At 36.2% G+C, this 16,718-nt stretch overlaps 1 protein-coding gene across 3 annotated transcripts in view; it reads right to left on the reverse strand.

Moving 5' to 3' along the window:
- The window catches only part of Slc4a10 (solute carrier family 4 member 10), a 156,006-nt gene that overhangs the window by 68,033 nt on the left and 71,255 nt on the right, over positions 1-16,718 (reverse strand). For all 3 annotated transcript variants that reach the window (XM_035446804.1, XM_035446803.1, XM_035446802.1), the window contains 3 exons: positions 9,268-9,414; positions 3,634-3,734; positions 316-490 (listed from right to left, as the gene is read on the reverse strand). In XM_035446804.1, coding sequence (XP_035302695.1) covers positions 316-490; positions 3,634-3,734; positions 9,268-9,414 — 423 coding nt within the window. The remainder of the gene's footprint in view (positions 1-315; positions 491-3,633; positions 3,735-9,267; positions 9,415-16,718) is intronic.

Below are 16,718 nucleotides of genomic sequence, written 5' to 3' on the forward strand. Positions count from 1 at the left end.
ATCAGGCCATAGCCTTGTCTAAGACTCAAAATATGTATTTCCTAGACATTCTATTCCCAGATCACGAGCTCCACTAGCCTTCCAGGAAGTTCATAGGAATTTGCTGGACCATGTATCAAATCTCTCTTCAAAATCCCAAATCCACTCCAAAGCCAAAGGGAAACCCTGTCTCGAAAAACCAACCAACCAACCAACCAAACAAACAAACAAATAAAAAACCCCACCAAATCCAATGCTTGCTTATATAACAACAAATCTTAAAAAAAAAACAAACCAGATTAAGGTTGAAAGTTTAGAGAAAAGCATAATACATACTATACGCCCTTCAGTTGCTTCTCCCAACAGTCCTCCAAATGTGATGACAGGAGACATACAGGCACAGTAGAGAAACAGGAAAGATGCTAAACATTGCAGGCTGAAAGCATCTCTGAAGTCACTCCAGAAGAATGGAGCTTTCCTTTTGATATCTAATATAAGTCCCCCAAAAATCCTAAGACATGGGGGGAAAAACACAATAGTGAAACCCAAAGATAAAAAGTTAAAATGTGCATTTGTTGTGTTGCCCGGTCACAGTAATATTTTCCACCAGCACAGATGAGACCCATATTAGACTACCACATTGCATTATAATGACCTACAGGAATAGCTTCACACTACTACAATACCCCAAATAGTGTGCCTGTGCCTACAACTAAAAATCATCAGGGTTTCTCAAACAAGATCCAGGGATTCATCCAAGATATCTCATCTAAGATCTCAAACAAGATTCATCAATCAATTTTCAAATAATGAGATTCGTGGGTTATTTCAATGTCTGTGTCATTTCATTAACACACACCATGTAAACTCAGGCCTTCATTGTCAACCTTGGAAGTATTTTCTAATACTTTTCACTTAATTTATCATATCAGAAAATGAGACAGAGAGACAACTGGTCTTTGTGAGTACTGGTAGTAAACATCACCTTAAAGCGGATAAAGCGGTGTTCAATCATGACTCCAGTCAACTATCCCTCTGCCAACATTAAAGTATCTCAACAAAACCTTACCTAAGAGGACAACTAAACGGGCATGTGGATAACAGCATTCAATAGAGACAGAGAGACTCTGAGGTTGTTTTTAGTTTTGGAAACGGAGAAGTTAACCTAATATAATAAAATCAGATAAATGTTACTTTGATCTTCTATTGCCAACACACATTCTAACATCTATCAATTACAATGGCCTTTCCTGGAAATAATTCACTTATTTCAAATATGATAAAGAAAAACACCTTGAAATACTTCAAAGGGTTTTGTTTTGGGTTCAGAAGTTTTAAATTGTAAACTGATGCTTAAAATCTGAGCACTAACATTCTTTAGTGTATTAGTAATGAGAACACTAATAAGTAGGTATTATCATTATTTGTATATTTGATAACATTGAAATTTAATATTTGATATTAAAAGTTCATTTTATTCCAAGGAATAAAGATGTGATTGTAAAGTAAAATTGCAATATGCTTCCTATGTGAAAGTTAATGATTAAAAACAAATATTTTAAAGCTGTATAGGGTGGCACATGACAAAAGGCCAGCACTCCAGAGGCAGGAGGCAGAAGGGTTGTGAGTTTGAGGTCAATCTGAAACATACAGCAAGACTTTGTCTCAAAACAAATAATAAAGCAAAACCTGTGGGGTTCCTGAATTCTGATATTATGCAGAATGTTCTTGGATCATAAAAATTAAATGTTTGTTATCTGATGAGTATTCTTTGCAGTGTTATCACAAAGATAATTGTTTTCTTAAGAACCAAGTTATATTTGACCTTGAAATTATACTCAACTGATTTTTTTCATTTATTTATTTATTTATTTATTTATTTATTTACTGTGTGTGTCTGTGAGTTGTCAGAGGACGACTTGTGGGTTCTGGGCTCAGCACTGAGCGATCTCATCAGCTCTTCACTACTATTTTTAAATTCCCCTGATCTGATGGAGACATAATAATTGTCTATTAGTAGCCATCTAATGATATGTGAGTGTAAAATCACTGTTTATCTAATAATTTCTTCAACAAGAAAGAATTGAGAGAAATGGAATTTTGAGACAAAAGGACATTTTAAACTCAGAGGCACTTCCAGAAAACATGTGGACCTTATAGGTATACAAATTTTCCCAGGTCACTCTAACTCTGTTTGGTAAAGCATATGCATGTTATGCTGAACAGTTTCTATTTCTGAATAATGTTAGCTTGTCAAAGTCATAACGCAAAGTAGATTTATTCTACTAGCATTCATGTATGGTTTATATCCTACCTAGTTCTAAAAATAAATTGAGATAGTTATGAACTATTAATTGGTAGTTAATATTTATAGTTTTGATAGCATTTTATATTAGACCACTGCTTTGTAATTAATCACTTATTAGATCATACATTAGTCTGCATAGTTATTATATAGTTATGTAATAAATGTGCTTTTATCAGTAAAAATCTAAATCCAGAAGTGGGAGTTCGTTACAGAAGAAAGTGCAAGAGCAGCCCAGATGTGCACCAGCAACTCCAGGAGAGCAGATGAGTAATGGATACTTCAAGTCATGTCAGCAACAGAATCTGTGGAAGAACGCTGGAGAAGCGAAGATACCGGATATTGTTGACCTGGGAGGATTTAGGAAGCAGTAAGGAAAGTGAACTCGAAAAAAATCTAAGCTATGTGGCATGTTACACCTGAGAGAAAAAGAAAAAAAAATATACCACCACCAAAAATAAAAAGACTGTATTTGAAAGTATGAAAGCAAACAGAATGAATAACAAGGCTTCCAGTGAAGGGAAAAGGAAAAACTTGAACCATCTAAAAATAGGTATGAAGCCAAGGAAGATGCTAAAGGACATATTTCCTCAGAGACAAACAGCGATAAAGGGAAAACACAGAATTAAAATGCAGAGTTGTCAGGGACAGGAACATCAGCTCAGTGGGCATACTGCAAGCAGTACAGAAAATCGCCCAAGGGGAGGGCTACCATTCCTACAAAGCCTTGGCAATTGTCTTTAATTATAGGGAGGCTGTCCACACAAGTTCCCTGAAGAGACATCCACCCAAGGGTTTCTGATTTTCTCCTCACACATTGCTTGCAGAAAGACAAGCTGTCAAAAACCCATAAAAAACATTTTATGAAATAAATTGAAGCTTTCATCTCTTCAAAGGTGTGTGATTAGAAAAGTAAATCATATAGCTCTTTCACATCACAGGCATAATAATAAAAATACCATTATATACATCCTACTAGCATTTAATGAGGTAAAGTCTACAGGACTTAATTCTTGGTATTTAGTTTTATTTCCATCTTGAACTTGAAGCTTTCAACAAGCTGTTTTGGAATCGTCAACTGACAGTTTCCTTAGATTCATTCTAAGATTCTGTGAATGTATTTTATGCTTCATAAAATGAAAGACTAGGATAAGATGGAATGGTCTAGCCACTGTTCTGTTTTAACAGTAGTGACAATCATTACTCACTTCAGAGAAATCAAATTAATTGGCATTTCACTCTCAAAGAGTAGCTATTAAAATATAAAATAAATTAGGTCTAGAAACAACAGTTCCTGACAGATAAGAATGGCACACCGTTTAAGTCCCATACAAGTGGTTTGTACTAACCTTCCAGTTCGCTGGAGCTCAGGTCCACTGTGTCCTCCATGTTGCTCAGCTTCGCCATGAGCTGCTGTTCCATTTGGCACAGCAGGAATCTTCCTCTTCTCCTGCAGGAAAGTTTTTGTTGGTGTATATTTTGTTGTAATGCCAGACATTAATGACAAAACCTTTTTTTGTCAGTAAAGCCATGTGTAGAAGGGCTAAGTCCATAGGTTCTGTGACTTAGTGACTGCTTAACCTATGAAAATCCTTCCAATCTCCTAAAACCTTCATTCTTCCCTTATGGATTAACTAGATGAGTGATGGCAATTTTTTAATTCATACACCTACCAGTTTTGGAGTGCCCATTTTTTGCAATATACTGATATAGACACCATAGTTGCAATGGTATACAGAAAATGTCAGTATTCTAGGGCTGGGATACACATAGCTCACTGGAATGGCACTTGTCTATCATGTCTAAGGCCCTATCATAATTTATATCATAAAAGAAAGAGAAGAAAGAAAAAGTATACCATTTTACTATTTTTAAGTACTATTGTCTTTATTCTTCTATATCATGTCTTTCTAGAAAGGAATAACTTATGCTATTAAGTCTTCATGACTCAGATGCAATTCTATTACAAAAGGAAGTTTCTACTTAAGCCAATGGCAGATTAACTGAGGTTTATGCAAGTGTTCTTTTCCCTCAGATTAATTCCACTTACTTTTGTCTCTGACAGAGATATCTGAGATAAACAAATCAGAAAGTCTCCCTAAAATTACATCTCTGGTTATCTTAGATCACATGAATGGATTTTAAAAGTACTTAAAGAATAAAGAACTTTTAAGTTGTGTAATTAATTTTTTACTTGACTGCCTTTCCAAACTAGAATGACTGTGAAGCACAAAATTGATACATTAGTTTATCTTATGCACAATGAGACATTTAGATAGAATGACACATGTTTCACACATAACAAAATGTGTTTTTGTATAAGCACAATATAGGAAAGTTCCTTATTTAATATTTATACAATTTCTACAGCACTAGACTAAAGTTTAAAGGTAAAAAAGAAGATATATTTCAACTGATGAGAGGCTTATTTTCACAGGTAAATATAAAATATTTATAACATGACTTAAGAGTGGCCATCATTATTTCCAATTACCTAGGAAAACATGTCACAGCTTCTAAATTTCTCAGAAAACAAGTGATAATATCTGGCCATTTGTAAAAATAATCTCCTTTGCATAATTTAACTTTTGCTTTACAAATTTAAAGAGCCATATGTTGATAAAATAGATAATTAAGATATTAACCATCCTAAAGCACACATTTTTCTCAAGAAATAAAATGCATTGAAAAAATGTAAGTTGTATAAATAATATCAATAAATATTCTTAAGAAATAGAACCTATTGTAGTTGTGAAACAAACACATGTATTTTTTATATGTGTGAAAGATCCCTAAAGTAGATAAGTAGATAAATTAGGCTTGTAGAGCATATATTCTCATAGGAAATACCGAAAAAATTAAAAATTAAATATTTAAGTCTATAGTATGTTAAAAAAAAGAAGTAAATCTATGGAAAATGAATTTATTTTGCATGGAACACAAGGTGTCTGATGTGACTGGAAGGGAAGGCAAGAGTGGCAATTATAAACTAAGTTTTCGAATAGGCCCTGAGGAAAAGGGCCATTTGAGAAAAATTAAGAGAAGTAGAGAAATAGGCATGCTAAATAATTGGAGGATACCAAGGAAGACCAGCAAGTGCTATAGTCTTTAGGATCAGAATGCCTGGAAGGTTTGAAGAACACCAGGAAGTAAGAAATAGTAGAGATAAAGTACCAGAAAAGGGGGGGGGGGTGACAGTATAGAGACGTAATAAGCCAGTGTATCTATCTGGCTTTTATTCTCCATGAAATGAAAAATATTTCCAAGGTTTTGAAGAGAGAAAGGATATAAGAGAACTGGGAATTACTTTGACTATGATGATGGGGAGAGATTCTAGGACACAGAATGAAGCAACCAGTTAGGCAGCTATCCATGAGAAAGGTGATGGAAGGTAGAATCAGGGTGGTCACAGTGAGAAAGAAACACAAATAATGATAAACACTGAAATCAAAGCCAACAGAATTCTCTGGGAGAATCTATATAAGTTATAAGATGAAATAACCAATTACTTGGGGCTGATCAATTACAAGAATGTATTTAGCTATTAACTGTGTTTGGAAGATACAATTACAATTGATTTTGAGGAAAACTTAAAGATCTTATATACTCCTGGAAACATATCACATATTGCTTGTCTTAAAATTATAATTACAGAAACAGAGAAAGATAACGACTTAAGACCACATACAATTTGGCTTAAACTTTCAAAATAGTCAGCTTACACATCTATCAAATATTCAAGTGGAGATGTAAGATAGGAAGATGTGAGTTTAGTTTAGAAAATAAGTTTGGAAAAGGTTTACATTCTAAGATTGGACGATATTACTAAGAACATGAATGTAGATAGCAGAAAATATGACTAGAGAGAACATGGTTATGGTCTAAGTGATAGTTTCAACATAAGGAAATCAGAGAGAGGTGGAAGAACCAGAAAAAAAAAACTGGGACTGTCCCTGGAGACTGCAGAAACAACAAGAGACTGTTGTTGAGGAACTAAGCAAGGAAAGTACACTAAAGATAAGGGCATTGCCGATTCTATCAAATGCTGCTATTCCTGCATTAAGTGCAACATAGATCAGTAAGTTATCACAGTTTTTATTCATTGTGGGTGACGCTGGTGGTAATTAGTTTAGTGGATTAAAGTGGGGAGATAGGTATTTATGGAGTAGAGACATAGTATAGAGAACTTCTCTACAACATTCTATTGCAAAGGGAAACAAAGTATGTAACTAACTGACAATAATAATGATAACAAAGCAGTTACTTTTTTTAAAGATAGTGACTTAAAAGTGGGATAATAAAATGATGTAATAGAAACAAAGGACTGATACAATGATGAGAGGTGTTTTGACAGAGCAAAGTTCTTGAGGAGACCATAGAGAGGGGATCTGGTGCACACTGGAATGTTAGTTTACATCAGAAGCCATACAGGGAAGGCTGAGCTGACAAATGAATGTGCTGGTCAGAATCTATGGAAGATCTTTTTGATTGTTTCAAAATGTTAATAAAACTTAGGAACAGTAAACATGTAGCATTAAGAGTCACAGAGGGTATGCTAAAATTGGAGCCCACTTGTGCCATGGTCACTTAAAACCAATGACTGGCCTTGAGAGGGATGGGATGCTGAACATGTAGCATGAAGGGATCATTTGAGCCCCATGATCATTAAGTGATGGGAAGCTAATCAATGAAATCATGCTTTCCCCTTCTGCTGTGGTAACAGCGGTGTGGGTATATAGTAAAATTTGAATCCTCATGGAATTGTGATTTTGACAACCAAGTACATGACATGAAGAGAACAAAGAAGATGGAGGAACATATAAGAAAATGATCATGATGACTGACATTAGAGTATAAAGAATTTCAGGCTGATCTCTTAAGATGACAGGTTGTTTTTTTTTTTTTTTTTACTGAAAGGAAATGTATTAAAAATGCTGTCATCTGTTCATTTCAAAAGAATGAAAAGTGCAAATATTATTTGATGAGGTTAACATTATTTAAATGAGTGTGAATTCAAGGTACATAATATATGCTAATTCATTTTAGTCCCATAATAAAAGAAAACAGAGCTCCTATGATCTAGTATTTAAATATATCATTGAGTTTTAAAATATTAATATTATAATGAATTATACAATGTATATAATTCATATACATTGGATAAAATCTTACTCTCTAATATTATTGCCCCTAACCATGTGTCTACACAAGGTTAAATTAACTAAAATAAAAATTTAATTTGTTAACCCCAGTAGCCACATTACTAGCATTTAATAGTAGCTGGGTGATTAGGGAGCATTACTATGGAATGCTTCCTTTATTGGAGAAATTCTATTGATCAGTTCTGAAACAAAGCATCAGTATACTGAGAGGATAAACCATTTATTCGAGGACAAACAAACACACAATGGCAGAACCTAGATACTAGAATCCCTAATTCAATGTTCATTACATTACACTCTCCCAATACCTGGAATTTGTTAATTCTTATTTTCTCATAAAATTAATAGGAAATACAGATTTCCAACCATTCACCTTGCCTCAAAAACACCATTCCTCAACACCAGGGTAGTTTAAATGAATTTACTTTTAACTTTTCAAGTATTAATTGGTGTTACAGTGAGTTACAAAGTGTCACTTTCATTAAATTTATCTAAATATCATTAATTAGAATTTTTTTCTATTATTTTAGAAACTGTCATGTTGCCATTTCTAATATCATCAGTACAGAGACATGTATGTGTAGAGAAATGAGAAAGCCCTTACAATCCCTCTCTAAGCCACTGCTTTTACTTTAGTAGTAGAGGAACTTAAATTACATGGTTTCAGTTACACAACTAAAAAATGGTAATTATTAAGAAAAGTAAATAGACTTTAGTAGTGGTAGACTGACTTCAAATAAAAATACAGGCCTGCACTATTAATATATATTTAAGCTGACAGAGGAGTTAACATGACCTTTTTACATACTCATGGTCTCATGGTTAAGTAATATACTTGCCAGTTTGCCCACTTTTTTGTTTGTTTGGGTTTTTTGCTTGTTTGTTTTTGTTTTTTGGAGACATGGTTTCTCTGTATCTTTGGAGCATGTCCTGGAACTCACTCTGTAAATCAGGCTGGCTTCAAACTCACAGAGACAAGCTTGCCTCTGCCTTCCAAGTGCTGGAATTAAAGGTGTGCACTATAACCACCAGGCCTCAGTTTGCCCACTTCTAACACCTAAAAATCTAAGTCCAGGATTGGGTCAGTAGACCCATCTGTCAATTCAGTCAGAACATCGGAGTCAGACAAGCCTGGACTCTGCAGGACCAGGGGTCAAAAGCAACTGGAAGAATATGGGAAGCAGATCCCACAGGAACAAAGATGAAACATGAAAATAGGACTGCAGATATTTGACCATCATTTTCAACAGTCATGCCTAAGATAAGACAATGCTATAAACATTAACAACATTCTTTATTATTTCCTCCTGTAATATAGAATAGGTAAAATATACATTTGATTTACATAGGCAGAACTAAAAAAATTATACCATACATGAAATGATACAAAAATAATCATGATGAAAAGCTTTTCCCAATTTCCATTTTGATTAGCAGTAATATGGAGTTTGTACAAAACATAGTTAATTATCCTTCTTATTTTCCCAATCCTTGTCAACTTCCAAAACCCTTAAAATAATGAGCTTTATCTCAGGTCATGTTTTATGCCATTACATTTAGTATCTCCATAATACAATATCTGTCATGTCGGGCCTGAAATATTTCCAGGCATATGAGACTCACTCAGTGACTCATGCGCAAAATGCCAAATTTCTCAATGTGTTAGGTCTTAACAAGAACATTTTGTAAATTAATATTTTTGCTTTCTTGGAATAGGTTATATCACTTGATACTTTATGATGCATTGCATTATTTTAGGGGCCTGAATTTAAAGGAAACCAAAGTATTAGAATTAAAGAAAATGTTTTCAAATATACCTACTTGGGAAGGAACATTTTTTGGAGGTTCTATCCGGATACTTGGGTCCCATTCTCCAGGAGGAAGAACTGTGACCTGGTCCAGAAACTCATCAATCCCTGACACCAAGTCATTGCGGTCTTTAGCTTTGTAAGCAACATCATGAAATACCTACAGAAGAAAAGCAGTAGCACATAATAACATACTAAAAACATTGGTAGAATTAACATAATAAAATATGTACCCTACCAAAACCAGTCTACAGATTCAATACAATGTCCATCAAAATTACAATGCAATTATTCACACACCTTGAGAGAAAATTTTGGCTTCATATATATGAAAACACAAAATCCCCAGAAGAGCTAAAACAATCCTGAGTAATGGAAGAATTATGTACGGGGGGGGCATGGGTACCACCCCCCAATTTCAAGGTCTATTACAGAGCTATCATTAAAAAAAAAAAGACAGCATTGGTCAAAACAGACATTTCAGCCAATGGAATCAAATTGAAGACCCAGACATAAGTCCATTTACCTATGGACATATGTATATGTATATATCTATGTATGTGTATGTATATTTCTGATTATGTATATGTATATATATACAACACACATACATATACATATTCCAGAAATACACATTGGGAAAAAAATCTCAACACATGGTGCTGGTCAAAATGAATGGCTTCATGAAAAAGAATCCAAATAGAACCATTTTATCATGCTGCATAAAACTCAACTCAAAATGGATCAAAGATCTCAACATAAAACCAGATACACTGAACCTGTTAGAAGAAAAAGTGAGGAATAGCCTTGAACTCAACAGCACAGGAGACTTTCTGAACTGAACACCGGTAGCACAGGCACTAAGATCAATAATTAATAAATGGAACCTCATGTGACTGAAAAGCTTCTGTTAGGCAAAGGACACTGGCAATCACGCAAAGCAGAAGCCTGCAGAATAGGAAAAGATTTTCACCAACTACACATCAAATAGAGGAATGATATCTAAAATATTAGAAGAACCTAAAAAAATAGATATCAAGAAAACAAATATACCAATTTAAAAATTGGGTATAGATCTAAACAGAGAATTAACAATAGAGGAAATTCAAATAACTGAGAAACACTTAAATGTTTAACATCCTTAGCTTTTAGGGAAATGCAAATCAAAACTACTTCGAGATTTCATCATATACCTGTCAGAATGGCTAAGACCTGTAAAACAAGAGACAGCTTATGCTAGAGAGGATGTGGAGAAAGGAGAACACTTCTCCATTGCTGGTGGGAGTGCACACCTGTACAGGCACTATTAAAAACCATGTGGTGTTTAGTAGGGAATATAGAATTGATGTACCCCAAGATACACCTGTAACACTCTTGGTCATATACTCAAAGGATGTTCATCCTACTACAAGGACACTTGGTCAGGCATGTTTATTGCTGCTCTATTCATAATAGCCATAAATTGGAAACAAACTAGATATCCCACACAGAAAAATGGATAAAGAAAATGTGACACATTTCCTTTATAAGTGGAGTATTACTCAGCCATTAAAAACTGAAATCATGAAATTTGCAGGTTAATGGATGGAACTAGAAAAAAATAATTCTGAGTGAGGCATCTCAGGCCCAGAAATACAAACATGTTTTGCATCTGCCTATTTGTGGATATTAGCTGTTAACTCAATTATAAATAAGCTGCAATCCATAGAACCATAGAGGTAAGGTATAGAGTAAGGGGTTGGGGGTGGTGGTGCAGATAGATCTCCCTAGGATGGCATCCATCTAGGATGGATGGATTGGCGGAGCTAGAATGGGAGGATCAAGTGGGGACGAAGAAGGAGAGGGCAACAAGGGAGGCTACAAAGAGAGAGATAGCCAAAACAGGGCCATTTGAGGGGTAGTATGGAAACCTAATACAGTAGAAACTTCCTAACATATACACACATATGAAGGTGATCTAAATGAAAACACTAAATAATGGGTGAGACAGAGCACCCCAACTAGTTATCTATTGTCACCAATGACCCTGGGTCTGGGTTACATCTAATTGAGTTGTTGGCCAAAGAGGTCACATGGGAATCCCCACATAACCCAGTCTGTTTCTAAGACAGTTTTCTCTTTACAAACTGATGTCAGGGCCCCTTAACTGATACTACTGAAGACAACACATACATAACTTCATTGAACATAGAGAAGTTGAGCTAGTGCCTACATGGCCTTCACACCTATGTGCTAGCATCTTTGGTACAGAAAGGTACTCTACATGCCACCAAAAGAGAAAAGTAAACACCAACTGGGCCACAAACCCTTTGATCTACAATTGGTATTCTAGGGCAATGGTGGCATAAAGCTAGAAGGAGTAATCAGCAAATATCTGATTTGACTTAAGGCCCACTCCATGGAATGGAATCCATTACTGACACTACTTGGATGGCCAACAACCTGAGACTAGATAGCCAATCTTTCAACCATTTCTTCCATGATCTTCCTTGAGCTTTAGGGTTTGGATTTCATTGTAATTGTGCCTTCCACAGTCATTTATTTTCTGGCTTATTACAGGTGTGGATCTCTGTAATAATCTCCATCTGCCACAAAAGCACCTTTGATGGAGGAAAACAGCTACATTTATGTTTTAAAGCAGGAAAAGCACAGTGTTACCTTATATAAATCATTGATTTTAAGATTCAGATTATCCTCTTAAAATGGTTTTGTAAGTGAAATGATTATATTAGATTATAGAGACCAAATTACTAAATAAAAGATTTAATTATAGAAATTTTTGGTGAACCATAGGCTTTATTGGGCTTTAATACAGGTTTTTTAAAACAGTTTTTAAAAATAATTTATTTTCAGGAAGTGGTCGGCTATGACAATGCATTCAAGGGTACTTCTGACTTTCTCTTTTAAGAGGTTCAGCATGGCTGAATTCATGTTGAGGTCTTTGATCTGTTTGGATTTAAGTTTTGTGCATGGCCATAGATATTTATCTACCGGCAATTTTCTACATGTCAGCATCCAGTTATGCCAGCATCATTTGTTGAAGATGCTTTTTTTTCCATTGTATAATTTTAGCTTCTTTGTCAAAAATCAGGTGATCATATGTATGTGGATTAATATCAGGGTCTTCAAGTTGGGCGATGGTGGTGGAAGCCTTGAATCCCAGCACTCGGGAAGCAGAGGCAGGCAGACTTCTGTGAGTTAGAGTCCACCTTGGTCTACAGAGAGTTCCAGGACAGTCTCCAAAGCAATACAGAGAAACCCTGTCTCTATCAAAAAAATCAGGGTCTTTAATTCAATTTCATTGGTCAACCTGTCTGCTTTTGTACCAATACCAAGCTGTTTTCATTACTAAAGCTCTATAATAGGACTTGAAGTCAGGGATGGTGATGCCTCCTGAAGTTCCTTTATTGTACAGGGTTGTTTGGCTATCCCGAGTTTTTTGTTTTTCCATATAAAGTTAAATATTGTTCTTTCAAGGTCTGTGAAGAATTGTGCTTGGATTTTGATGGGGATTGCATTGAATCTGTAGATTGCTTTTGGCAAGATTGCTATTTTTACTGTATTGATCCTACCTATCTGAGAGCATAGGAGATTTTTCCATTTTCTGCTATCTTTATTAATTTCTTTCTTTAAAGACTCAAAGTTCTTGCTATAAAGGTCTTTTACTTGTTTGGTTAGAGTTACCCCAAGATATTTGATGTTGTTTGTGGCTATTGTGAAGGTGATATTTCTCTGATTTCTTTCTTAGCTCATTTATCATCTATATATAGGACGACTACTGATTTTTTAGAGTTAATCTTGTATTCCACCACTTTATTGAAGTTGTTTATCAGCTGTAAAAGCTCCCTGGTAGAATTTTTTAGGCCACTTATGTAAACTATCTTATCATCTGCAAATAATAAGTTTGGTTTCTTCCTTTCCAATTAGTATCTTCTTGATCTCCTTTTGTTGTCTTACTGCTTTAGTTAGCACTTCAAGCATAATATTGAAGAGATATAGAGTGAACAGCCTTGTCTTGTTCCTGTTTTTAGAGGAATCACATTGAGTTTCTCACCATTTAATTTGGTGTTGGCACTCTGGAAATCAGTATGGTGGTTTCTCAGGAAAATGGGACTCAGTCTACCTCAAGATCCAGCAATCCACTATTAGGTATATACCCAAAGGATGTACATTCATACCACAAGGAAATCTGTTCAACTATGCTCATATTGGCACTATTTGTAATAGCCAGAACCTGGAAGCAACCTAGATGCCCTTCAGCTGAAGACTGGATAAAGAAAATGTGGTATGTTTCCACAATGGAGTATTCTGAGTGGGAGAAAAAACAATGGAATCTTGAAATTTGCAGGCAAATGGATGGAACTAGAAGAAACCATCTTGAATGAGGTAAACCAGGCACAGAAAAAAAAGATGGTATGTACTCAGTCAAAAGTGGATATTAGACATTGAGCAAAGGATAACCAGCCTAAAATCCACAACCCCAGGGAAGCTAGGAATCAAGGAGGACCCTAAGAGAAGGGGAAAGGGACAAGATCTCCTGAGTAAACTGGGATCATGGGTGAGGGGGAAAGGAAGGAAGAGAAAGAGGAGGGGTGGAGGGAGGAGCACAAGAGGGATCAGGAAGGTCAAGTTGGGGGAAGAACAGAGGAAGAGAACAAGGAAAGAGATGCCTTAATAGAGGGAGCCATTAAGGGCTTAATGAGAAATCTGGCACTAGGGAAGTCTCCAGGGATCCACAAGGATGACCCAAACTGGAAATGTAAGCAAAAGTGGAGAGGCTACCTTAAATCACCTTCCTCTATAATGAGATTGATGACTACCTTAAATGCTATCCTAGAGCCTTCATCCAGTAGCTGATGGAAGCAGAAACAGAGATTCACAGCTAAGCACTGAGCCAAACTCCTGGAATCCAGTTGTAGAATGGGAGGAATGATGAGCAAAGGAGTCAAGACCATGTTGGGGAAACCCATAGAAACAGCTGACCTGAGCAAGTGGGAGCTCAGGAACCCCATACTGGCTCTGGGGAACCAGCATAAAACAGAACCAAGCACCCTGAATGTGGATGCCAGTTGGGGGACCTGATCAATCTATGGGGCCTCCGGCAGTGGAATAAGTATTTATCCGGAGTGCACGAATGGTCTTTGGGAACCCATTCTCTATGAAGGCCTAAATACATGGGGAAGGGCCTAGGTCCTGCATCAAATGATGTGTCAGACTTTGGTGATGGGAGGCCTCCCCCTCCCTGAGAAGTGGATGGGGGCGTGGAATTGGTTGGTTGGTAGAGGGAATGGGAGGACAGGCAGGAGAGGGAACTGGAATTGGAACGTGAAATAAGATTGTTTTCATTTAAATAAAAATTAATTTAAAAACAAAACCAAACAAAATAAATAAATAATGTATTTTCATGTTCATTGGTGTTTTGCTTGTGTGTATGTCTGGGCAAGGGTGTCTGATCCCCTGGGACTGGAGATACAGACAGTTGTGTGTTGTCATGTGGGTGCTGGGAATTGAACCCAGGTCCTCTGGAAGAGCAGATGGTAAGCTTATTTTCTCCCCTGAGATAGAGTTTCCCTGTGTAGCTCTGGCTGTCCTGGAAGTCACTCTGTAGACTAGGCTTGCCTAGAAACTCAGATATCTGCCTACTTCAGCATCTGCAGTTCTGGGATTAAAGGAGTGTGACTCAAATTAAAAAAATAGATAAATAAGTAAGTACATAAATAAATGCCATACACATCCACATGCAAATTAATATGGAGTCCCTTCAAGCTAACTGTTTATGACCTACACTAGACTATGATGATTTTACCCAGTTTTAACAACCTGTAAGGGTCGAATGGTGGTGGTGGCTGTAGTGGTAGCAGAGGAAACAGTGGCAGTAGTGTAGCATTCACTCATTTATTATTAATAATAGAAACTTAATCTGAATAAGTGAGTTTTAAGGGGGAAATGGGCAAAATATTTGTGACAGAATTTAGTAGGGATGGGAGTGTGGGGCCAACACAGAAGGAAAGAGAGGAGAGTAAAATAATGCTAAGGGGGTCTGAAACTGCATTAGGAATCATATTCTTTGTTAAAGTTATACACAACAATACAAGTCTGTAAGTATATATTTCAAATGAAATAATCCTACTTGGGTTGACGATAATACCCCTGGAACCATAGACTTTCACAAAAACCCCAGTACCAGGCATGAGAAACACCCATTTGTGCTGTTAGTCAGGAAGACCAAGAGACTCCACAAACAATATGAAGTATTGCTATACTTCAGTCACAAGAACCAGACACCCTGAGCTGAATCTGATCTGAAAGCCTCCTTCCTGAAGACTAGCTTTCAGAGCACCGACAGGTGACTAGCATGTTTCTAAATGAGGAAAGCAACCAATATTGCTAACCTGCTGCAATATCTATAAACCACAATAACACCCATCATGGTCTGATAACAGTAAGGGCACAACAGTACCATCTATATCTTATTGCTAGACGTAAGCCCTGATCAACAGAAGGGAAATCATGTCTTTTACTGGGAACCTCGCCAACCAGCCAGGGCTAGTGAGGTAGTGGATCTTAGAAGAGAACATACTATTGCTACTTTACTGACCCATCATAATTTATAATTCTAAATATCTGTCTTATATCCACAGATATGTGTAACTCACATCGAAGGAAGTTCTTTTTTTCTCTTTTCAATAGGAGGCTGCTATAGAAAACCACAATTGGTCAAATCTCGGAAAGCAATAGGAAGCTATTTGAGGGCTTTGAGCAGAAGAGGTATTGCTCTAACCAATGTGTTACTAGTCAAATGAAACAAAGCAAAAGCAGATAGTTTCTACAACAGACTGATGCAATGGTGTGGACCTTGTAAGAACAGCAAAATATAGATGATGGGACAGCAAAACCTAGATAATGGGACAGCAAAATCTAGATGATGGGAAAAATGAGACACAAACCATGTAGAAAGTGAGACATGGTAGGATTCTGGACATTGTCTGAGTCTGAAAGGTTTACTTATGGATTGGATATGGATGTGAAATGGAGGAGTCAAGGATGAGTTAAGGATGACTTTGTGGTTCAGTTCCCTACTCTTCTACTTGTTTCCCAAGTCATTCTAAGTTATCTTGTGCTATACCAATGTTCCATTACCCAACTGGTCCATTAATCTCTTTGGCCTCATTTCTGCTAAGCTCTTTTGTTCTAAATGTCCCAAGTGATCCAGGCATACTCACATCTCAAATTTCTTTGTTCTTGTTTATTGTTGGCTCAAAAAGTCTTCTCTTTATCATGCCTTCTCTGTCTCCCTTCACTGCTCTTGAGATTTCTTCCCTAGTATTTATTTCATGGTGTTGTACATTTAACTTCTATGACACCCTGTCTTTCAACTATTTGGTCAATGAATAAAACTGCTCTTGTCTATATTTTATCTACCACCTGCACAAGTGTTCATATGTAGTTCACATCTAATAAATA

The sequence above is a fragment of the Cricetulus griseus genome, chromosome 6 (assembly GCF_003668045.3).
Source record: "Cricetulus griseus strain 17A/GY chromosome 6, alternate assembly CriGri-PICRH-1.0, whole genome shotgun sequence".
Classification (NCBI taxonomy): Eukaryota; Metazoa; Chordata; class Mammalia; order Rodentia; family Cricetidae; genus Cricetulus; species Cricetulus griseus.